The sequence below is a fragment of the Equus przewalskii genome, chromosome 1, assembly GCF_037783145.1.
Source record: "Equus przewalskii isolate Varuska chromosome 1, EquPr2, whole genome shotgun sequence".
Lineage (NCBI taxonomy): Eukaryota > Metazoa > Chordata > Mammalia > Perissodactyla > Equidae > Equus > Equus przewalskii.
This window is the reverse complement of record NC_091831.1, coordinates 144,551,910-144,576,627: the sequence shown is the minus strand read 5'-3', so window position 1 is coordinate 144,576,627 and position 24,718 is coordinate 144,551,910. Positions and strand designations below refer to the sequence as shown.

The 24,718-nt window shown below is 38.7% G+C and overlaps 1 protein-coding gene across 5 annotated transcripts in view; it reads left to right on the top strand.

The window, feature by feature from the left end:
• SLC28A2 (solute carrier family 28 member 2) overlaps nt 1-24,718 on the top strand; it is an 86,039-nt gene that overhangs the window by 15,237 nt on the left and 46,084 nt on the right. Inside the window, exons 1-4 of one of the 5 annotated variants that reach the window (XM_070581265.1) lie at nt 4,470-4,649; nt 18,864-18,994; nt 22,824-22,917; nt 23,050-23,138. In XM_070581265.1, coding sequence (XP_070437366.1) covers nt 22,837-22,917; nt 23,050-23,138 — 170 coding nt within the window. In that variant the 5' untranslated portion in view covers nt 4,470-4,649; nt 18,864-18,994; nt 22,824-22,836. Of the gene's footprint in view, nt 1-4,469; nt 4,650-18,863; nt 18,995-22,823; nt 22,918-23,049; nt 23,139-24,718 lie in introns of those variants that run through there. The other 4 variants (XM_070581259.1, XM_070581271.1, XM_008524842.2 and 1 more) reach the window with 4 other exon arrangements.

Here is a 24,718-nt window from a genome sequence, read left to right as displayed (position 1 = left end):
ATCTGGGGGGAGATAGACAAAAGCTCTGTGGGGCTAAAGAGGACATGGATTGTTGCGTGAGTGTGGCTGTGGATGGTAAGAGAGGGAATACAGAATGGAAAGCTAGAATTCACTCTGACATCCAGGTTTGCCCTCATGCATCCAGGTTCTTTCCACATCCCCAGGCTGGCTTGGCTCATTGTTGGCTCTGTGACCCCGGGAGCAGGACATCACCTCTCTGAGGCTATATTTTCTTATCTTGAAAATGGGGAAAGTACACTTGTCATACTAATTCAGAGGGTTATTTCCAGGGTCTGGTGAGTCAATGTACAGGAATGAAATTCATGCAGGGAAAAAAAGCCATAAAGATTCAGTTCCACACCTTGTCATAGTTCCTAGCCCAAGGAGGTGACAGTGCAGCTAAGGGGGCACAACATAAACCAAGTGATAACAATATACATGCGACTGCAGCGTTAGCCATTTGAATGTTCTCAAAGTCCTCTGACCTGCTGGAAAGCCGCATTCTTTAACATTTAAATAAACTTGTCTTGAACTCCCACTTCCTGTAGAATGAGAATAATCACCATCATTCCCAATATTTCTGAGAATTCTTGGGGCCTCTCTCCTTGTTGTCTCTGACTCTGTATGTACACTTCTGTTAAATTCTCTAACTTTGCTGGATGGGTTGTCTCTTTTTTTTCTCTATCACCTACCTGCCCTCCCACCCCCACCCCTTGGCAGCCCTGAACACCACCTGGCTGCCTGAATTCCCCAAGTACCACTGACACCAAGCTGTATGTGTAGCAGATTTTACTGAAGACTTGAGGGAACGAGGGCGAAGTTGTAGCTCAGCATAGCAAATGTTAAACGTCCCTTTCTTTAATTGCCCCTTGGCCATTGCCACTTCTGAAAAGACCTCACTGGCCTGCTTTTTCCATAAAGCCCCAGCAGCCACCATATTGCTCCTTTGCTTTCTCTTTCTTCTCCTGTTCTCTTCTACCTGCTCCTCCTAAGATGCTCCAATAATTCCTGCTGTAGTACTTACAGAGGACAAGATGGCTACCACGTATTGAATGCTTACTTTGTACTAGGCACTATGCTAAGTGCTTTACATTTCTCAACTAACAGACATTCTCATTTTCCTCTGCTCCAGACAATCCAGGCACATATCCTAGGAGCCTCTATTTTCTTTCAATAAATAATTTTTACACAACGTCTATGTGGTAGGTGTTGGGGTCTCTGCTCTAATGGAGCTTCATAGCCAATCAAGATAATAACCAATCAGGAACCAATTAGGATAATTTGCTTAAAAAAACCCCCACAATTCTCAATGAGGAATTCTATTGCTGCTTTTAAACAAACTTTTTTTCTCGAGGCTACAATATAAGACAATATTATCACAAACCGCGATATTAGAGAAAAATACAAAAAATGCCACATGATTGACACATGAGTAGCTCAGGCAATAAAGGAGGACAGTGAGTTCATCAGGAGCTGAAATGGAGTCCAAAGGCTTTTAGGAAAAGGGGGAGTCATCTGAGTTGGATCTTGAAGGATGGGTAGTACAAGAACAGAAAGAGGCTGGGGTGGAATGAACAGTAGAGAGTCACGGCTAAGAGCAAGGACTCTGGGCTCAAACTCTGTCATTTGCTCACTTTGGGGCTTTGGCAAATGGCTCCATTGCTCTAATCCTGAGTTTCCTCGTCTGGAAAAGTGGGATACCATATTACCTTCCTCAAAGGTGTGTGGTCAGGATTAAATGAGAAAATGCATTAAGTGCATTTCAGGCATGGAATAGTGCCTGAGATATGATAAAATGAACAATATAGCTTAAGAAAAAGAGCACAAAGAATCTACATTAGGATCTTTACACTTTAGCTATTAAAATTTTTGGAGAACCTTACCATTTATACAAATGGTTTTTTCCTTTTACTTTTCTCTAATTCAATCATTCCCAATCTTGTAGGCAGATATGCTTATCAACATTTCCAATTTGGGGAAATGGAAATTGAAGCTCAAGGCAGTTAAATACTTTCCCCAAAGTCATGTGGTCACTTTGCCCACAGAGCTCCTGACTCCAAATCTTCCAATCCTGCCTTAAAAGTAAAACACCCCAAGAGAGAGAAAGCCTGAAATGCTTCATAACTAATAGATTGGCTAAGGATTACTTCCTGATAAGTTGTTTTCTGAACCAGGGTAGACTCTCACCAATGGGATAGAGTCAGAGCAGCCGGGGGAGGGTGTGGGAGACCAACACCAACTTTCTCAGATTTTGTCTGCCTCACTGTGCAGCCATGGAGAATAATTAGCCAACTATGAATCAGCAAGGAATACTACAGATCAGGTTTTCCAACCAGAACCCAAGCCAAAAGTCTCCCAAGGAGTTCAGCAAAGAGAAAATAGAGATTCTAATCCACAGTCCTGTAAGACTAGTTGTGGGAGGCTGTTGTTGATGCTGAATCTCTAGAACACATGAGCATGCTCACAAGCCCTCACTGAATTCTCCACAAGCCTCGTTGACTCCCACCAAGGCCAGGACTGCTCACCCACCTGCTCCCTGACACATGCGCCCTTAGCACTGCCTGCCTTGGTCAGCAGCTCTGCTCTGCAAGGACTGAGGCGGCCCCCACAGGCATTCTGGAGGCTGTTACCCCAGAGCACTCTCTATCACGGCTTTCCCAGCAAAGCACTGCAAAGGATAAGTAGAAGGAGAGATGGGAAGTAGAGAGGAAGGGGTTTGAGGAAGAGACAGAGAAGAGACAGGGAGGGAAGTAGAGTCAGAGAGAGAGAGAGAAATTACAAACAGGACGTGAAAGCAGAGGACAGGAAAGAAGGTAGAAATCCCCCATGCCAGGGTGGAGGGTGATAAAGCCCTAGGACTTACCATAGTCTCACTCCGCTTTCTGTGGCCAGATAACATTTAGTTGATCTTTCAGTTAGGTATTTTTAGAAATTCTTTACTGAAAAAGCAAGTTATCCAACACGTGGTCATGAATTGGCCAAGACCAGTGCTGCAGTATGGAGGGGTGTTTATCATCTCCTTCTTCTATTTCCACATCCTTCATACATTTGGTGTCTCACCACTCTGAAAGGAACCCCGCTTGTGGGACAAGGCTAGAGAGAAAAAACCTTTAAACTTCTTGCAGGCAAAATTCAAAAAGCATCAAAATTCCATGAGAAATGGCAAGGACTTCAAAAAATAAACTATAATTGGGTAAATAAGACATTATAAAAATAATGAGGTTCTTGGAAAACATTTGTCATCATCACGCTTTTCAACCTGCCATTTAACTGCCCCCAGTAATTCAAATGGCTTAGTATTCAGGGTCAACCCCATCCAAAATAGTGACATTGGAGAGATGTATCTTTAAATGCGTCCCTTTGCATTCCACTATATGTCTCTTTTTCTCCTTCACAAGCTGTTCCCTCAGGGAACTTCCGCTCTAGTGAGAGGGACAAAGCCCCTAGATCTAGCAAGAGCTCTATACCTAGTGCTAACATATGCCTAGCTCTAACACAAGGCCAACTGAGAACAAGCGCCAATGCTTGGGCGGAGGGGGGCGACAGGAGGAGAGAAGCAAGTATAAGGAATGCTTTACCTAGGACGTAATGGAAGGGAGTTGGGAGGAGGTGGTATCTGAGAAGATAACAGTAAATTCTTGTTTACGACTTACTGGTGCTGAGACATCAGCAGGAATAACCTTCAGATTTTGGGGCAAATACGAGTGTGGGGCGAGACTTCTCAAAGTCAGGATTAGAGATAAGGACTGGATGCTATCTCCATGAAGTGGGAGGTGTGTCCCTGAGGGCCTGAGTGCACAACGAGCAGAGCACAGAGTCCTTATGCCATGCCCACCAGGCAACTACCCGAGGCTTGATGACTTGCATTACCTGCAGTCAGTGCAGTTGTAGTTGGCAGGAAGATCTTAAAGGTCCATTTTGCTCTAAAAATCTATATGACTCTACACGATAACCTGCTCCACACCCCCAGATAACAGCTATTTTATGACGCTGGCTGGCGCCAAGGAGATGGAATTGAGCAAGAGAGGACCAGGAGGGCCCCCAAGTACTCCTCTTTGGTACTTTGATTTCTTCAATCATCTTCTTGGAAGCAGTGTAATTTCCAAATCTGTTCTCTTCTCTAGCTGATAACAAATCCACTCAATATTAGCTCAGTCAATGATTAGAAAGTTGGAACTTTCAGTTTTTTGGTTCTCTGCCCTTCCTCTAAATACAATTCCTTTACTTTAGACAAATTTTCTGCATTTTCTCCAAAGCTTGCTAAATGACATTAGCACTGCATTAACACTGGCAGACCCAACCTTAACGCTCAAGAAGGGGTCACCTACATGAGAAGATTTGAGTGGTGCCAGAAATGTCCTGATGTTCAAAGCTATCTAGCTCCTTCCGTTAGAGCACGATTTCTTCTATCTTTTTCGTTATTCATTATCCAACAAGTATTTATTAAGTGCCTGTTGTGTAACAGCTCTAGCAGGCACTGTGCATTTGAGCTGTGAGTGATGAATGTTTTGGTTAGTTTGTGTGTTTGTTTTAACTATGTTACTGGGCTGGTGGAGAGGCTTTCTGTCTGTCTAACAGATGACTGAGGGCATCGCAGAGGAGACTGGAGTTTTTCTGGAGGTGAGACAGGAGTAGGAATGTCTTCATAGGTATGTGACCTGGGCAGTCGCACAGGGCTCATTCTCAGAAGGGCCCTGTGCTTAGTTTAATGCTCTGCTGTTTCTGCCTCGAAATTCTTAATCATTTTTTAATGAGGAGGCCCATGTTTTCATTTTGCAAATTACGTAGCTGGTCCTAGTTAGGAGAGATTCTTTTGGAGAGAATTCTGCACCTGGGGGTAGAAGAATATAGAAATAATAATAGAAGTTGCACAGGAGTAAAGAGAAAGGCACCAAACACCACTCTGAGATGTGGATTTGAGTCCATTAGAACTATTTTATTGAGCTGAATTGAGGTGAGGTGACAAGCAGTTCACAGTGAGCATTGAGCTAAGTAAGCACTTCACATGAATTAACTCAACTTAGGATTCTATGCAATGGACAGCATAGTTATCATTGTTAGTTCTTAAACTAATGCTATTTTGTTATGGCCAACTAGCCATTCTACTTACAAAATGGTAGGCAATAGTTTTTATATAGATGTCTTCTCTCCCCTACCCATGCCCTCAGCCCACCAGTGCAATCTGCTACTATTTGAAGTTACTCCTTTAGATCTGCAAGTCCTCTACCAAGGTAGAAGTGAAAGCTGTTTTTTTAATTTTTATTGAGTTAATGATAGGTTACAATCTTGTGAAATTTCAGTTGTACATTATTGTTTGTCAGTCGTGTTGTAAGTGCACCCCTTCACCCTTTGTGCCCAACCCCCATCCCATCTTTCCTTTGGTAGCCACTAATCTGTTCTCTGTCTGTATTTTTAAATTCCTCATATGAGTGGAGTCATACAGAGATTGTCCTTCTCTATCTGGCTTATTTCACTTAACATAATTCCCTCAAGGTCCATCCATGTTGTTGCAAATGGGACGATTTTGTTCTTTTTTACAGCTGAGTAGTATTCCATTGTGTATATATATATACCACATCTTCTTTATCCAGTCATGAGTTGATGGGCACTTAGGTTGCTTCCACATCTTGGCTATTGTAAATAATGCTGCAATGAACGTTGGGGTACATGGGACTTTTGGAATTGCTGATTTCAAGCTCTTTGGATAGATACCCAGTAGTGGGATAGCTGCATCGTATGGTAGTTCTGTTTTTAATTTTTTGAGGAATCTCCATACTGTTTTCCATAGTGGCTGCACCAGTTTGCATTCCCACCATTAGTGTATGAGGGTTCTTTTTTCTCCACAACCTCTCCAACATTTGTTACTATTTGTTTTGGTTATTTTTGTCATTCTAACGGGTGTAAGGTGATATCTTAGTGTAGTTTTGATTTGCATTTCCCTGATGATCAGCGATGATGAACATCTTTCCATGTGCCTATTGGCTATCCATATATCTTCTTTGGAGAAATGTCTGTTCATGTCCCCTGCCCATTTTTTTTTTTTTTTTTTAAGATTTTTTTTTTTTTTTCCTTTTTCTCCCCAAAGCCCCCCAGTACATAGTTGTATATTCTTCGTTGTGGGTCCTTCTAGTTGTGGCATGTGGGACGCTGCCTCAGCGTGGTCTGATGAGCAGTGCCATGTCCGCGCCCAGGATTCGAACCAACGAAACACTGGGCCGCCTGCAGCGGAGCGCGCGAACTTAACCACTCGGCCACGGGGCCAGCCCCTCCCCTGCCCATTTTTTGATTGGGTTGTTTGATTTTTTGTTGTTGAGTTGTGTGAGTTCTTTATATATTATGGATATTAACCCTTGGTCGGATGTATGACCTGATAATATTTTTTCCCAGTTAGTGGGTTGGTTTTTTGTTTCAATCCTGTCTTCCGTTGCCTTGAAGAAGCTCTTTAGTCTGATAAAGTCCCATTTGTTTATTCTTTCTATTGTTTCCCTTGTCTGAGAAGACATGGTGTCTGAAAATGTCCTTTTAATACTGATGTCAAAGAGTGTACTGCCTACATTTTCTTCTAGAAGCCTTATGGTTTCAGGTCTTACATTTAGGTCTTTGATCTATTTTGAGTTTGTTTTGGTGAATGGTGAAAAAGAATGGTCAATTTTCATTCTTTTACATATGGCTTTCCAGTTTTCCCAGGACCATTTGTTGAAAAGACTTTCTTTTCTCCATTGTATGCCCTCAGCTCCTTTGTCAAATATTAGCTTCCATAGATGTGTGGTTTTATTTCTGGGCTTTCAATTCTGTTCCATTGATCTGTGCACCTGTTTTTGTACCAGTACCATGCTGTTTTGATTACTGTAGCTTTGTAGTATGTTTTGAAGTCAGGGATTGTGATGCTTCCAGCTGTGTTCTTTTTTCTCAGGATTGCTTTAGCAATTCAGGGTCTTTTGTTGCCCCATGTGAATTTTAGAATTCTTTGTTCTATTTCTGTAAAGAATGTCATTGGGATTCTTATTGGGATGGTGTTGAATCTGTAGATTGCTTTAGGTAGGATAGACATTTCAACTATGTTTATTCTTCCAATCCAAGTACAAGGACTGTCTTTCCATAGAAGTGAAAACTTTTTAATGATATCCATTCGCACTACAGGACCCAATACTTGTCTTAACAGACCTTTACTAAAATGCATCTTCCTGGAGGAGAGGACCTTTGTCTGTGTGGGTCACTACTGTATCCTCAACATCTAAGGGTGTGTCCAGCACAATAGTAGGCACTTGATATTATTTATACTCAGTTCTGGCCAAGATGGAGTAACAGGGACCAGATTTACCCTTTCATCTTCAAAAACTAAAAAATCCTAACAAAATAAATGCAACAATGATTTTCAGATATTGGACAACAGGTAGCACATGATGGTGATCCCTGAAATAAGGGAAACAGGATAAGCCCTACGATCATTTCAGCTTACTGCCTGGAGGAAGTTTCCAGGCCATAGCTCAGAGAAGCGGGAGAGAGGCCAGTAGTCTCCCAGAATTCAGAGTTCATAGAGGCCAAGGTGGCTAGAATTCGCAGGGCAGAGAACTGAGGAGAGAGCTGCACAGAGAGAAAGCTGATAGGGACATGCATGTGAGGAAACCACTGGGGCCCAGGAAAGAATTACTGGAAAAGAGCAGGCAGAAAAATCCTCAGAGCTCACATAGGGCTGGGAAACTACTAGACAAAGTGGAAAGACCTCCTAACTTTTGGGACATTGAGTAAAGTTCTCAGAATAGGATTGCCTTAATAGTAGAGACAAATTGGTCCTAGATTAAAGACTCTTTGGGACCTGTGTAACAAAGCAGGAAAGTAAGCTTTGCTAGATTCAAACTGTTTCCAAGTGATAACTTACTTACATCCCAGAATGAAGCTGACAAATATTTAAAGGAAGACAGAACAATCCAGCACCCAGCTACATAAAACTCATTAACTGTCATCTTACTTTAAATTGCCAGACACACAATAAAGCATAAAAACAGGATCCATAACAAGGGAGAAAATCAACAGAAACAAACACAGAAATGACACATGATAGAATTAGAGGACAAAATCATTAAAACAAGTATTTTAATACATCCCATATGTATTAAAATATGTTCAAGAAGGTAGAGGAAGTAATGAGCTTAATGAGGAGAGAATTAGAAGATATAAAAAGAGGTTTGAAATTGAACTTCTAAAGATGAAATGAAAAGTACTCTGGATGGGATTAATAGCAGCTTAGACATTGCAGAAGAAAAGATTAGTGAATTTGAAGACATGGCAATAGAAACTATCCAAAATGAAACACAGAGGGAAAAAAAGACTGAAAAAAAAAAGAGAGAACATTGTATTAGAGGTATGTGGGATATCATCAAGTGGCCTAATATACATATAATTGGAGTCCCAGAAAGAGAGGATTGATGGGGTAGACTGAAAAATATTTGAGGATACACTATTTAAAAAATTGGACTGTAAAATATCTTTCGTTAAACTTCATTTTTTGGTGCATAGAAATACAGTTGATTTTTGTATTTTGTTTTTGCATACTCTTGTGGAAATCACTCCCACCAGCAGCATCTGAGAATTCCAATCACTCTGAAAACTCATCAGTACTTGGTATTTGTTTTTCCCCTTTTTTCCTCTTCCTGCCTGCCTTCCTTCCTTCCTTCCTTCCTTCCTTCCTTCCTTCCTTCCTCCCTCCCCGCCTTCCTTCCATTTTAGTCATTCTAAGGGGTGTGTACTGATATCTCACTGTGGTTTTAATTTGTCTTTTCCTAATGACTAATGAGCCAACCCTGGTGGTCTAGTGGTTAACACTCGGTGCTCCTACTGCCATGGCCTATGGTCATTTCCCAGCCAGGGAACCACATCCCCTGTCTGTCAGTTGTCATACCATGGTGGCTGCATGTTGTTGTGACGCTAAAAGCTATGCCAACTGGTATTTCAAATACCAGCAGAGTCACCCATGGTGGACAAGTTTCAGTGGAGCTTCCAGACTAAGACAGACTAGGAATAAGGACCTGGCCACCCACTTTTGAGAAAATCAGTCATGAAAACCCTATGAATAGCAGTGAGTATTGCCTTCATATGCTTTTTCTTTTTTTTTTTTTTTTGCCATCTGTGTATTTTCTTTTGTGAAGGGTCTGTTTAAGTCTTTTGGCCATTTATCACCTTGTTTGGTTGTTTTTTTCTTAATATTGAGTTTTGAGAATTTGAAATTTATTCTGGATACAAGTCCGTCTCAGATATATGATTTGCAAATCCTTTCTATTTGTGGTGTGCTTTTTCATTCTTTTTATGGTTTCTTTTAAAGAGCAGAAATTCTTAATTTTCATGAAATCCAATTTATTAATTTTTCTTTTATGGATTGTGCTTTTGGTATTGTATCTAGGAAATCTTTGCCTAAACCAAGATCACAAAGATTTTCTCCTATTTTTTTCTGGAAGTTTTATAGTGTCAGATTTTGGATTTAGGTCTATGATCCATTTTGAGCTATTTTTTAAATAGGGCACAAGTTATGAATTGAGGTTAATTTTTTTTCATATGGATATCTAGTTATTCCAGTGTCATTTATGGGAAACATTATCCTTTATACACTGAGTTGCCTTTTCAACTTTGTGGAAATCCATTGACCATATATGTGCGGGTCTATTTCTGAAGTCTCTATTCTGTTCTGTTAAACTTTGTGTCAATCCTCTCTTTGATACCACACTGTCTTAAGTACTGTCTCTTTATAATAAGCATTTGTCTTAGTCTGCTCAGGCTGCCAAAACAAAATACCACAGATGGGTGGCTTAAACAAGAAACTTATTTTCTCACAGTTCTGGAGGCTGGAAGTCTGACATCAGGGGGCCAGCATGGTCAGGTTCTGATGAGAGCTCTCTTACTGGCCTACAATTGGCCACTTTCTTACTTCATCTTCACATGGTCTTTCCTCTGCGCTCAGCAAGAAATAGTTCCCTCTTTTCCTCTTTTTTTAAGGCCACTAATCCCATCATGAGGGCTGCACTCTCATGACCTAATCTGACTCTAAGTACATCCCCAAGGCCCCATCTCCAAATATCATCACATTGGGAGTTAGGGCTTTCAACATATGAGTTCTGGAGAGACACAAACATTCAGTAGATAACAGCTTTGAAATCAGGTACTATGAGCCTTCCAACTTTGTCCTTCTTTTTCAAAATTGTGTTGACTATGCTAGTTCCTTTGACTTACCATAAAATTTTAAAAATCAGTTTGTCAATTTTCACAAAAAAATCCTGTTGGGATTTTGACTGGGATTGATTTGAATCTATACATCAACTTGGGAAGAATTGACATTTTAACAATATTGAGTCTTCTAGTTCATGAACATGGTATAGTCTCCTTTATTTGTTTTCTTTGATTTCCTTCATCACTCTTTCCTAGTTTTCAGCATACAGATTCTACATATGCTTTGTTACATTTAAACCTAGGTATTTCATGTTTTTTGGTGCTCTTGTAAGTCGTACTAAGAATTCAGTATCCCATTGTTCATTGCTAGCATATAGAAATACAGTTGAATTTTGTTTATTGATACAATAAAATTTTCTTTACTGATCTTGTATCCTGTAACTAACTGAACTCACTTATTAGTTCTGGTAGGGTTTTTTTTAGCAGATATTTTGAGATTTTCTACGTAGAAAATCATATAATTTGCGAAGAGATAATTTTTTTTTCTTTACAATGTCTATGTCTTGTAGGTCTTTTTTTGCCTTTTTGTACTCTCTAAGACCTCCAGTATGGTGCTGAATGGGGAGTGCTAAGAGCAGACATTCTTGTTCCTGATCTTAGGGATGAAACATTTTAGTTTTTCATGATCAAAAATGATGTTATCTGTAGGTGTTTTATTGATACCCTTTGTCAAGTGCCCTCCTATTGGTGCCCTACTATTTCTTGTTTACTACAAGTTTTTATCATAAACAAATGTAGAACTTTGTTACTTTTTCTGCATCTATGAAGAGAATAATATAGTTTTTTGTCTTCAGTCTGTTGATGTGATACATTACCCTGATTTTCAAATGTTGAACAGGTTTTGATTCCAGGTGTAAATTCCACTTGGTTATTATATATTACTCTTTTTATCTTTTGCTGGATTTGATTTGCTAATATTTTGTTGAGGACTTTTTTTCAAGTATGTTCATGTGGGATGTTGACCTGTAGTTTTCTCTTGTATGTTACTATCTGGTTTTTGTACAAAATTAGGGTATTGCTGGCCTCCTAAATGAGTCATTGGTGTTCCCTCCTTTTCTATCTTCTGAAAGAGTTTATAAAAATTGGTATTATTTCTTCCTTATATATTTAGTAGAATTTAAATATTTGAAGACATCTGGGCCTGGAGTTTTCTTTGTTGGAAAGTGTTTAAATATAAATTCTTTAATAGACATAGAACTGTTCTGGTTATCTATTTCTTCTGAAGTGAGCTTTAGCAATTTTGTGTCTCATGGAATTTGTTTCATCTAAATTGTTGAATTTATAGGCATAGAGTTGTTTTTACTCTTCTCTTGTTATCTTTTTTTTTTAAAGATTGGCACCTGAGCTAACAACCATTGCCAATCTTCTTTTTTTTTCCTGCTTTTTCTCTCCGAATCCCCCCAGTACATAGTTGAATATTTTAGTTATGGGTCCTTCTAGTTGTGGCATGTGGGATGCTGCCTCAGCATGGCCTGATGAGTGGTGCCATGTCTGTGCTCAGGAACTTAACCAGCGAAACCCTGGGCTGCCAAAGCAGAGCGCACGAACTTAACCACTCGGCCACAGGGCCGGCCCCACCTTATTATCTTTTTAATGCATGTAGTAACTGTAGTGGTGTTCCCTCTTTTATTCTTGATATTTTTAAATTTATTTCTTCTCTTTTTTCCTCATCATTCTAGCTAAATGCTAATATTTAATTGATCTTTTCAAAGAATCAGCTTTTCATTTCATTGATTTTCTTTATTTTTTTTGTTGAGGTCATAATAGTTTATAACATTGTGAAATTTCAGTTGTACATTATTATTTGTCAGTCACCATAAAAATGTGCCCCTTCACCAGTTGTGTCCCCTGGCAACCACTAAACTGTTCTCTTTGCCCATAAGTTTGTTTATCTTCCACAAATGAGTGAAATCATACAGTGTCTTTCTCTGTCTGGCTTATTTCACTTAACATAATACCCTCAAGGTCCATCCATGGTGTTGTGAATGGGATGATTTTGTCTTTTTTTACGGCTGAGTAGTATTCCATTGTATACATATACACCATATCTTCTTTATCCAATCATCAGTTGATGGGCACTTGGGTTGCTTCCACATCTTGGCTATTGTCAATAATGCTGCAATGAACATAGAGGTGCATAAATCTCTTTGTATTGTTGATTTCAAGTTCTTTGGATAAATACCCGGAAGTCGGATAGCTGGGTCATACGTTATTTCTATTTTTAATTTTTTGAGAAATCTCTATACTGTTTTCCATAGTTGCTGCACCAGTTTGCATTCCCACCAGCAGTGGATGAGGGTGCCCTTCTCTCCACAACCTCTCCAACATTTGTTATTTTTTGTCTTGGTGATTATAGCCATTCTACTGGGCATAAGGTGATATCTAAGTGTAGTTTTTATTTGCATTCCCCTGATTATTAGTGATGTTGAGCATCTTTTCGTGTGCCTATTGGCCATCTGTATATCTTCTTTTGAAAAATGTCTGTTCATATCCTCTGACCACTTTTTGATTGGGCTGTTGTGTTTTTTTGTAGTTCAGTTGTGTGAGTTCTTTATATATTATGGAGATTAACCCCTTGTCAGATATATGATTTGCAAATATTTTCTCCCAGTTGGTTGGTTGTTTTTTGTTTTGATCCTGGTTTCCTTTGCCTTCCAGAAGCTCTTTAGTCTGATGAAGTCCCATTTGTTTATTTTTTCTTTCTTTCCCTTGTCCAAGTGGACATGGTATTCGAAAAGATCCTTTTAAGACTGATGTCAAAGAGTGTACTGCCTATATTTTCTTCTAGAAGTTTTATGGTTTCAAGTCTTACCTTCAAGTCTTTTGTTCATTTTGAGTCTACTTTTGTGTATGGAGAAAGATAATAGTCTACTTTCATTCTTTTGTATGTGGCTGTCCAGTTTTCCCAACACCACTTATTGAAGATGTTTTGCTTTCTCCATTGTATGTTCTTGGCTCCTTTGTTGAAGATTAGCTGTCCATGGATGTGTGGTTTTATTTCTGGGCTTTCAATTCTGTTCCATTTATTTGTGTGTCTGTTTTTGTACCAGTACCATGCTGTTTTGATTACTATAGCTTTGTAGTATATTTTGAAGTCAGGGATTGTGATGCCTTGAGCTTTTTTCTTGTTTCTCGGGATTGCTTTGGCTATTCAGGGTCTTTTGTTGTCCCATGTGAATTTTAAGATTCTTTGTTGTATTTCCATGAAGAATGTCATTGGGATTCTGATTGGGATTGCTTTGAATCTGTAGATTGCTTTAGGTAGTATGGACATATTCTTTATTGTTTTGTTCTGTTCTCACTTTCATTGCTTTCTGCTCTTAATTATTTCCTTCAGCCTGTGTTGGGTTTAATTTACTCTTCTCTTTCTAGTTTCTTAAGGTGAAAGTTTAGATAGTTGACTTTAGACTTTTTTTCTTTTCTAATATAAGTACTGGTTCAGTTGCATCTCATAGATGTTGATATATTTTAATTTCTATTCAGTTAAAACATTTTCTAATTTCCCCTGTGACTTCTTTAACTCATGGGTTATTTATAAGTATCTTGTTTAATTTCCAAATATCTGGGGACTTTCAAGATATCTTTTTGTTAATGATGCCTAGCTTAATTCCTTTATTGTCTTAGAACATATTTTGTCTGGTTTTAATTCTTTCAAATATATAAAGGTGTGGGTGTTTTTGCCCAGAAAATGGTCTACTTTGGTGAGTGTTCTGTATGCACCTAAAATCAATATATATTCTGCTCTTGTAGGGTGAAATGTTTAAAAAATATCAATTAGGTCAAGTAAAGTGATAATGTTGTTTAGGTCATCTGTTTCTTCGTGTATTTTCTGTCTACTTGTTCTATCAATTATTGAGAGAAGACTAGTAAACTCTCCAACCATAATTGTGTATTTGTCTATTTCTTCTTTCAGTTTTATCAGTTTTTGCCTTATCCTTTGAAGCTACATTGTTTTAGTCCATAGACATTTAGGATTGCCATATATTCTTGGCAAATTGACCCCTTTCCATTAATGAAATGTTCTTCTTTATAGCTTGCAGTAGTCTTTGTTCTGAAGCCTACTTTTTCTGATATTAATATAGATACTCCAGCCTTTTTTTTTTTGGTGTTATCATGATATGTCTTTTTCTATCCTTTTACTTTCATTATGTTTTTATATTTAAAATGAGTTCCTTATAGACAGCATATAATTACATCTATTTTTTAAAATACAATCTGGCAATCTCTGCATTTTGTGTGTGTGTGTGTGTAGACTATATTTAATGTAATTATTAACATGGTTTGATTAAAATCTACCATCTTGCTGGTGTTTCCTGTTTGTTCCCTTTGTTTTTTGTTTATTTTTTCTGCCTTCTTTTGGATTAATTGAGTATTGTTTAATGATTTCATTTAATCTCCACTATTGGCTTATTACTTATGCTTCTGAAAAGAAACTTTAGTGGTTGCCCTAGGGCTTGCAATATATATCATTAATTGATCAGACTCTATGTTCAAATGGTATCATACAGCTTCACGTATAGTATAAAGACCTTACAATAGTATACTCTCAATTCTTTCCTCCCATTCTTTGTGCTATACATTTTATTTTTCATATGCTATAAACATACAACACATAAATAATATTTTTGCTTTAGGCAGTCATCTTTGAAAGCAGTTAAAATTTTTTTAATGAATTTTATGTTTACCTTCATTTATGCCATTTCCAGCACTCTTCATTTCTTTGTGTAGATACAAGTTTCTTTCTAGTATCATCTTCTCTCTGCTTGAAAAACTTCCTTTAATATTTCTTCTTGTGCAGGTTTACTGGCAATAAATCCTCTCAGTTTTTGTTTGTCTAAAAAGTCTTATTTTTTTCTTCATTTTTGAAAGATATCTTTGATGGGTAAAGAATGATGAAGTGACAGATGTTTTTTTCTTTCTTGTCTTCTGGTTTGCATAGTTTCTTCAAGAAGTCTGCTGTAATTCTCATTTTCTCTCTGTACGTAATGTGTCTTTTCTCTGTAGTTGCCTTCAAGATTTACTCTCTATCTTTGGTTTTCAGCAGTTTGAATATTGTGTGTATGTGTGTGTGTTCTAATATTTATTTTGCTTAGTGTTCTCTGAGCATCTTCGATCTTTGGCTTGTCATCTTTCATCAATTTTGGAAAATTCTCAGTCATTGTCTCTTTCAATATTTCTTCTCCTTCCTTTCTCTCTTTCTACCACCCCCCTCAACCTTTACCTGAGATTCCGATTACATGTATGTTAGATCACTTAATATTGTCCTGTAACTCCTGGATACTCCATTCTGTTTTCCCCCTACTCTTTTATCTTTGCGTTTCATTTTGTATAATTTCTGTTGACTTATCTTCAAGTTAACTCATTCTTTGCTTGGTTGAAATGAGTCTACTAATGAGACTGTCAAGAGACATTCTTCATGTCTATTACCATGTTTTTCATTTTTAGCACTTCCATTTGATTATTTCTTATATTTTTCTTCTCACTGCTAACAGTCCTCATGTCTTTACACATGTTGTTGCCCTTTTCCATTAGAGTCTTTAACATATTAACCTTAATTATTTTAAATTCCCCATATAATAGTTGCAACATCTGGATTATATCTGATTTTGGTGCTCTTGTTACATTGTCTCTTAGCAGTGTGTTTTTCTTGGTTCTTTGTCATAAATTTTTTGGTTGAAAGCTAACAATCTTGTGTAGAACAGTAGAAACTGAGACAAAGGATATTAACATCCAGAAGTGCGCATGTGTCTTTAGTAAACCTTTAGTGTTTGGGGTTGAGTCGATTTAGTCAGGACTTGGGCTGGATTTATGGAGTTGGGTTAGTGGTTTGTTTGTCTGAGGATTTTTCTTAGCTACTATTGGACTGTCAGTTTTAAGTCTTCCCTTTGCACCTGTGCCTTAGAGATGGTCTCTCTCCATACGTTTTCCTTCCTCTCTCAGAAATAGATATGGTACTTTTTACTTGCTGCTTGCTATCCTGTTGTGGAAAAGGAGAGTGTTTTCTGTTTTTCAGGTTCACCCTCAGTCTTACACAGGTAATGCATTGCTGAGTGTTGGGGTCGGACATTATCAGTTATCCTCCCCCCTCCAGTAATAGGAGATCTCTAACGGCCTGGCCCAGGATATTTTTCTGCCTCTCCCTCAGAGGTGTGGGTTTGTTTTTTTCTGTTCATTTCCTCCAGCAGCAGTGAGTCTTCACTTGTGGCCCAGGGGTGTGGCAGGCTTTTCTTCCTCTCCCTCAGTGACTCAAGGCTTTTGTTCTACAGGCGAGATAGGTGAGAAGGATCCAGCTGGAGCTTTGTATCTTTCCTCTAGTGGCAGCTGTTCACCTTTCCCAGGCCTGTACCATTAGAGAGACTTTCTCAAGTTTCCTATCTTACCCACAGTTTTTCTTGTGAGCACTTGGTGAAGTTTCTGAAGAAGAGTCTGCAAGTGGATAAGAATTTCCCTGTGTTGTAGCTCCCAGGCTTCTTATATTCTCTCACTATCCTACCTTTGGCTTTTAGCAATTTGTTAAAATTTTAAATGAATTACCTTTCTGGCTTGATTAGGATCTGGTTCTTCCTCAGTTAAGCAAATGCTGGGTTGGGATGGGTTCAGAAAAGGTGGTAAGTTTTCAGATTATCTAGAAATTAAAAATTGTTGTTGTAAAGATGAGAGCAATGCTTTTCCAGCTTTCTACATCCTAATTGGAAGCTAGAAGTCTTATTCTACTTTTTTCCCCCAATTTTTTTTCTCTGTCCTATTTAGATATTTTTTATTGACCACTCCTTGAGTTCACTAACTCTGTCTTCTGCTTTATCCAGTTTGTTAAACCCTTTTAGTTAGTTCTTACTTTTAATTGCTATAATGTGCATTTATTTTTTAAAGCTTCTAATTTTCTTCAAAAATTTCTCTTTTCACCTATTTTCTTCACCTTTCCTCTTATTTTCCTGAAAAGGTTAATCATAGTTATTTTAAAGTCCCTGTCTGATATCTCCAATATCTAAGTCGTACATTCATTGGTTTCTATTATCTGTTTTTTCCTCTTGGTTTTTGGTCATGGTTTTTTTTTAATGACTTGTAATTTTAAATTAGATGCCATACATTATAACTGAAAATTTTTAGGGGCTCTGGATGTTATATATACTTGAAGAGGGTTAGCGTTTCTTTCGTCAGGCATATAGGATAGAAAAGGATTGACTTGATCCTGTTGAGCTTTGTTTTATGCTTGTTATTTCAGCTTTGCCTCTATGCTAGGGCATAGCTTTTATTCCTAAGGTATGTTTCTTATTCCCAGGTTATGGCCCTTTTAAGGTCTCAGTAGAAAGCCTGTTGTGTTTATTAAGGTCCACATCCTCAGTGGGGCTTGAAACTAACATTTCTGTCTCCAGCACCACACAGCTGCTGAAATCTCTGCTCAGGTCTTTAGCACTCCACCTACTGTTTTTTTGCTTAGTTTCTTGGTGTCTTGTTTTGAATACATACAACTTATGAGTTAGCCAATAACTTGGAAATTTGGTTGCAGGTTTTGGGGCTCCTTCATGGTTCTCCTCTTTTTATGATTTTTTTTCCCCTCAAATTGCAGCCATTTTACCTGCCCCAAACTCCAACCTCCGTCTCTTCAACCTCATAAGACTACTTGAGTATTATTTCTCTGCATCATGATTTGAAAAATAAAATGCCCTCAGAAAAAGAGCTCGGATGAATGTAGAATTCAACTCTTGTGCTTCTCCTCTCTCAAGGATCATCGACTTTCACATCCTGCTTCCATTGGTTGCTCTGAAATGCTTTCAAAGGATTGTTGTATAATATTGCCTAGCCTTTTTAATTGTTTTCAGCAGGAGGGTTATTAAATACAAGTTACTCCATTAAGACCAAAATTGGAAGTCCCTGTATTCTCTCTAGTTCTGCCTGCTTCTACTAGTAATCAAAGGAGAGGTAAAAGCAGGAAGGATTAAAATCATATATTATTTATATCCTACTTATTTCCTAGATAGGTTTGAAGCAGGTCACTTAGTTTTCCTGGAGTAACTCCTAGGCTTTAGGACAATTATAAGGCCCAGTTTCCAGGGAAATGACAAGAGCTAGCCTTTAATCCTGGCTCTGCCCTAATTAGCTGTATGACTTTAGACAAATTGCTCATCTTCTTTGAGTCTATTGTCTTTATACCTAAAATAGGATCAGTAGCTGACTTGTTCACAAGAATTTTATGAGGATAAACAGTGAAAGCATACGAAAATCTTTTGAAAGACTATAAAGGCCACAGAAACAGAAGTATCTCTTACCGTTCACCCCATAGTCTAGAAATAGCCCAGAACCGGGAGTGGGGACCACAGGGTTTGCCTTCGGCTTAGCCACTAACTAACTGTTGACTCTGGGTCAATCACTTTGTTCTTCCTGATCTGCAGTTTGAGAGAGTTTATCAAACTATAAATGATAAGACAAAAAAAAAAAAAAACCACTTAAACAATGAAGCCCAAGTCTGTTTGTGAGGCAACAGTTAATTGAGGGGAGGTACCAGCCAGATTAATTCTCTTCCTCTTGGCAGTTGGGTTATGTTAATAATAGCTGCATTTAAAGGAAACTTGCATTTCTTGGAAAAGTGAGATGAGTGCTGTAGCCTCATCCTAGAAGATGAACACAGATTTTGACACCTTCTACAGGAAAAGAAAGAGGGAAGAAGGAGGATGAGAGAAGAGAGAGAGATGATCACTGGCATCATTTCACTTTGAACACTAGGATCCCTGCCTATCATTATGCTTGGACCTGGCCCCAGAACTGGCAATCATCTAAGGTAAAAATGAGAAACAGAGATAAAGTGTGAGCCAGGATGAGCAAGAGAGACTTTACAGTCATATTAAGATGATGGTGAAGCTGATATTTTGACATCAGCTTCAAAATATCTATAATTTTCTGTAATTACCACAAGAATTTACAATAGTAGCCTGCAACTATAAGGTCATCTACTGTTTTCCAAATTATTTTTCTATATTAAATTACTTAATTTTCATAATAATCTTATAAAATAGCATTAGGCAATTAGGAAGGGGCAGAATATCAGAAGGGGCCCAGAGAGGCAGAATGAGTTGCTCTAGGTTGCACAGTATATTTACTCTGCTAGGGCTTTTATGGATGTGTGAGTGTGTGTGCGTGTGTACGTGTGTGTGCACACATGGAGCTAGAGAAATAGAACTATGTGTCCCTATTTTTGGTAAATGTTATTATTATCTACATACCCAATAACCTAAGCCAGAATCCTGTGTTTGGTTTTTTTCCCCACTTATTTTACAAATATTTATTGCTTACCTAATATTGTGGCAGACCTTGAGCCTGGGGATACAGTGGTAAACAAGACAGAGAGCCTAAGCTTGAGGAGATCGTAGTCTAGTGAGAGACAAGTAAACATTTAGGGTACTGTTTGTTCTGTAGAGTTCTGCAAGAGCATGTTGCAGTAGGAGCACAGGGGAAGGAGTCCCAAGTCTTGTCTGGAAGGAGTTCTAGAAAGCTTCATTGGAGAGGGTGGCCCTGCAACAGAGACTTGAAGGAGGTGTAGGAATCTGCTAGGTGGATAAACTGGGGCAGAGTATTAGAGGCAGAAGGAACAGCATCCACCAAGTTTCACAGGCACAAGGAAACGTGTGTTTAGGGAACAACATGCAGCTAAGTATTACTGGAGGTTAGGAGGAGGAAAAACTAGGTCATTTTGAAGAATTATCTTCCCCCTTTCGTTTATTCCCCCCCTGCTCGATCAATCACCAAGTCCTATAAATTTGTTTATTTCTATTCATCCTCTTCTACTGCTTTGGTTAGAGCCTCATCATGTCTGATTTGGACTATTTTGTCTTCTGACTGCTCCTCTCTCTGTCCCCAATATGCATACTTCCAATCCATCCTCCTCCTGCCTCCCCATTTGGTTCAGAAGAAGCCCAAATTTTTAGCCTGGCATACAGAGCCCACCTCCATCTGGTACTTGACTGCATCTCCAGACTTATTTCTTGATAGACCACCTCTACCCTACTCACATTTTGCCCCTCCATTACTTAACTAATTTCTTACTTTATTTTGACCTTCTTTAGTTAATTTCTCAAAAATTTCCCTTCATTGTTTAGCTAATTTTTGCAGCCTCCTTAGCACGTCGGGGAAGGTCTTGCCTCTGTGCATTTGTTTGAGTTTCTCCCTCTGCTGGTAATCTTTTCCTTTCTCCATCCGTGATCCCTTACTTACCTTTCAAGACTTTCCAGACTCAGGGCAAATATTGCCAATTCTGTGAAGCCTGTCTTTTTTTTCCCTTCAATTATTTTATTGAGGTCATAATGGTTTATAACATTTATAATTCCAGGTGTACATTATTGTTTATCAGTGTCTGTATAGACTGCATTGTGCTCACCACCAGCAGTCTAGTTTTTATCCATCACCAGACATATGTGCCCCTTTACCCCTTTTGTCCACCCCCCAACCTCCTTTCCATCTGGTAACCACTAATCTGTTCTCTTTGTCCATGTGTTTGTTTAATCTTCCACATATGAGTGAAATCACATGGTCTTGTAGTTTGTCTTTCTCTGTCTGGCTTATTTTGCTTAACATTATATCTTCAAGGTCCATCCATGTTGTTGCAAATGGGACGATTTTATTTTTTTTATGGATGAGTAGTATTCCATTGCATATAATTATAGCTCATCTTTTCTTTTGAGGAAGATTAGCCCTGAGCTAATATCTGCTGCCAATCCTTCTTTTTTTGTTGGGGAAGATTTGGTCCTGAGCTAACATCCACGCCCATCTTCCTCTACTTTATGTGGGATGCCTGCCAAGGCATGGCTTGATAGGCAGTGCATAGGTCTGTGCCTGGGATCTGAACCAGCAAACCCCAGGCCACTGAAGCGGAGCACACAAACTGGGGCTATGCCACTGGGCCAGCCCCTATACCGCATCTTCTTTATCCATTCACCAGTTGATGGGCACTTGGGTTGCTTGTGAAGCCTTTCTTGACACATCTGTCTTTCCTCACTGATTTGTAAGTTTCTTCATGACAGAGACAATATCTCATTCATCTTTGTGTCCTCAGCACCCAAAACAGTGCCTGGGTGATAGTGAGTACTCCATAAGCATTTGTTGAATGAATTAGTAAAAGTCTTCCCAGTGGTCATTTGGAATCGGATCATGTATAGTCCTGCATTCTGTTGTTTTCCAGGAACTGTCTTTCTGGCACAAAATGGTAAGTTTTCTGAGAGCAGAGTCATTTCTCTTACTTTCTTTTACATGCTCCCCAGTACCTAGTTCAGTGCTGGGCAATGCTTCTGATGATGTGCCTATTAGAAATTCCTGAAGAACTCTTAGACCTGATCCTGCAAAATTGTCTTTAAAACATGAATATTGGGGCTGACCCAGTGGAGTAGTGGTTAAGTTCATGTGCTCCACCTCGGCGGCCTGGGGTTTGCAGGTTCGGATCCCAGGTACAGACCTACACACAGTTCACAACACTTCGGCATCCTGCACCAAACAAATATCTAACTTGAGAATTGCACTCCTCTACAGGGAAGAAGGGCTGAACACATGAGCCAATCAGGAAAGCCCCCTCCCTCATCTCCAGCCCATCCCTTCAGAGTCAGGGTCTGTTGGAGCTAAGTTTTCCTTTCTATCCTTCACTGAGGAGCCAGAAGGAATCGTTCACACTGGAGTAAGCAGGGGTGTTGGGGGAGGGCAGGAACTGGATTTGCCAAATTTCTTAACTCATTGTAGTTAGACCAAATTCAAGCAGTTCCATGCCTATACAGGAAGGCCCTAATTTACACAACAAAAGTTGTCTGTTGATGTGTGTTTAATGAAATTATGCTTTAAATGTTTGAAGAGACCACATTAAAAAAAACACAATTCCATGGGGAAGAAAAATTTTTGCAAAGGAAAGAAACATCTGAGAATGAACTTGGTATTAAAATTTGAATGTTTGTCTCTTAGGGTTGCTTATAGTGATGCTCAAATATTTGTTTTAGTTTCTTGATTCTCTCATTTCGTTTCAAAGGTTTCTTTATTTGGGATAATTAATATTCATACTGATTATTCTAACTGTAGGTTTCTTTTATTTAACTAAGGAGGAACTGTTAGATTCTCCAAAAAGAATTTTTGTACTACATTATAGTCAGGAACTTGAAAGCCTTTAATCTTTGTTTTCTCAGCAATATATTGGGGTCTGGGCTCATCCTAGCCCTCTGCCTCCCTTTCTATTTTTTTTTCTTACTCAGCACAGCTCAGGGGGACCTCCCGAAGCCAACAGGAGAAGTTGCCCTCTGACCCTTCATTTAAGGGACAGAACAATTTCCTTTTTAGTCCAGGTCCAGGGCCGCTGGGTAAATCACTGCTTCAGTTCAATTCCTCCTGCCCTTCCTCTCTCTTCTCCTATCTTACCGCCCCTTCTCTAGCTATTCACAATAGGAAATATGTCTATATTTCATTGTTTATTATATTGAAATTATGCTTCCAATCTTCCCAATCCTCTTAAAGAAATCAACTAAACCTCTAAAGATTTTTAGTTTTGTTTTTCCTATGGGTAGCAGGCCCTAAAAATTCTCCCCAGCCCCACATTATAGAATGACCAATCTTTCAGCTTTGGCCATGAATTTGTTTTTCAGTTGAGAACAGGAGATGGAGAAAACAAATGGAGGAGAGGCCATTACTCTGTCCACAGAGGAGACGGGCAGAGAGAACCTGGGGCTGGAGCTCACGGTAATTCACCAGTTTAGATTCTGCACAACATTGTTTGTTGCTGCATGCTCATGTAGGGTTTTTGGCTGCTCTCAATCCCCACTACCCTCAGCAGGGCCCTATGAGTGACCCAAACTCTACCTGTGCTTACAGGAAGAAGGAATAAATCCTGAGGGAACCAGGAGGACTGAAGACCAAGGACACAGCCTTGAGGATGGGCTTGGGCCTTCCACGCGCCAGAGGTACAAGTGTTCTGGAATCGGTTCAGTTAGAAAGGGCCTAGGGTGGGATAAGTGTGGTCAGTGGACTCAGAAGAAGTCAAGCTTGCCGCATTCTCAGGGAGCTTGTGGTCTTATTGTGGAGATAAGACTCATGGCCACCTGACGTTAGCATATGCACACACATGGTTTTATATAATTAATTTTTTATATTAACCTGTGCCATAAATAATGGAAATTCAGCAATAGCAGCATTGGTTGGACTGACGACAAAAATAACAGCAACAATGAGCATAATAATGGCTAACATTTATTGAGTACTTACTATTGTGTAGAATGCTTTATGTAATTATTTTTTTTAATGTTCACAGCAACAAGTGGGTAGTAATTTTAATCCCTTTTTTCAATTAGTAAATTGAGGCTTAGAAATTAACTTACTCATATTTTTAAAAAAAAGCTCTTCTGGAATACTCAAATTTGGGGATGGGGAGAAAGAGAAATCAGGAAACATGACAAAGAAGGACCCATGAGGGATAATAGAGAAAGTAAAAAAAGAACAGTCTTTGAAGTCAAAAGAGAAGGAAGTATCAAGAATGGAGGTACTGTCCTGAATGTTAAGTGTAACCAGAGTCAAAAAGGAATGAGAAAAATCTCTGAATTTGATCATGGGTATGGTTCCAGAAATAATGTCTAAGAAAGCTGTTTAGGTAAAATAGGTCAGATGAAAGCCATGTTCCATGGTGTAGAAAAGGTCTGGGTTTTTATTTAAAGAGTGCAGAAGTCATACAACAAGAAGCTTAGAGGAAGATATCTAGCAGTTTCTAAAGGCAACATATGGATATGATCCAGAACAGCTCCCAAACAAAAGGTTACTTTTGTTTGTTTTCTTCTCTTTATTTTTACGTGTTATGCCTTCTTGGTGGAGTGATCCTTTTATCATTATATACTGCCCCTCTTTGTCTCTCTTTACCTGTTTTATCTTGAAGTTACTTTGTCTGATATAAGTAGGGCAACACCTGCTTTCTTTTGTTTGCCATTAGCTTGGAGTATTGTCTTCCATCCTTTCCCTCTGAGCCTGCGTTTGTCTTTGGAGCTGAGATGTGTTTCCTGGAGGCAGCATATTGTTGGATCTTCTTTTTTAATCCAGCCCACCATTCTGTGTCTTTTGATTGGAGAATTCAATCAATTTACATTCACAGTGATTATTGATATATAAGGGCTTAAAGCTGCCCTCTTATCACTCATTTTCCAGCTCTTCTGCATTTCCTTTGTTTCTCATCCCATGTATTTGGGACTACCAATTCAGTTAGGTAGTTTTCTCCTTATCTATCATTTGTGTCTCATTCTAATTGTTTGTTTAGTGATTACCAATATGTTTGTATAAAAAAATCTCATAGATGAGATAGCTCATTTTTTGATAGCCTCTTATTTCCTTAGACTAAGCTGATTCCATCCCTTTCCTCTTCCCCTTCTAAGTTATTATTGTTCTATCTTATTCCATCTTGCGTTGTAAGTTTGTGGTTAGAATGACAAGATTATATTTATTTTGGTGTTTTCCTTCCCTTTATTTTTAATGTTATAATTAAGTGTTTACTAACCTGTTC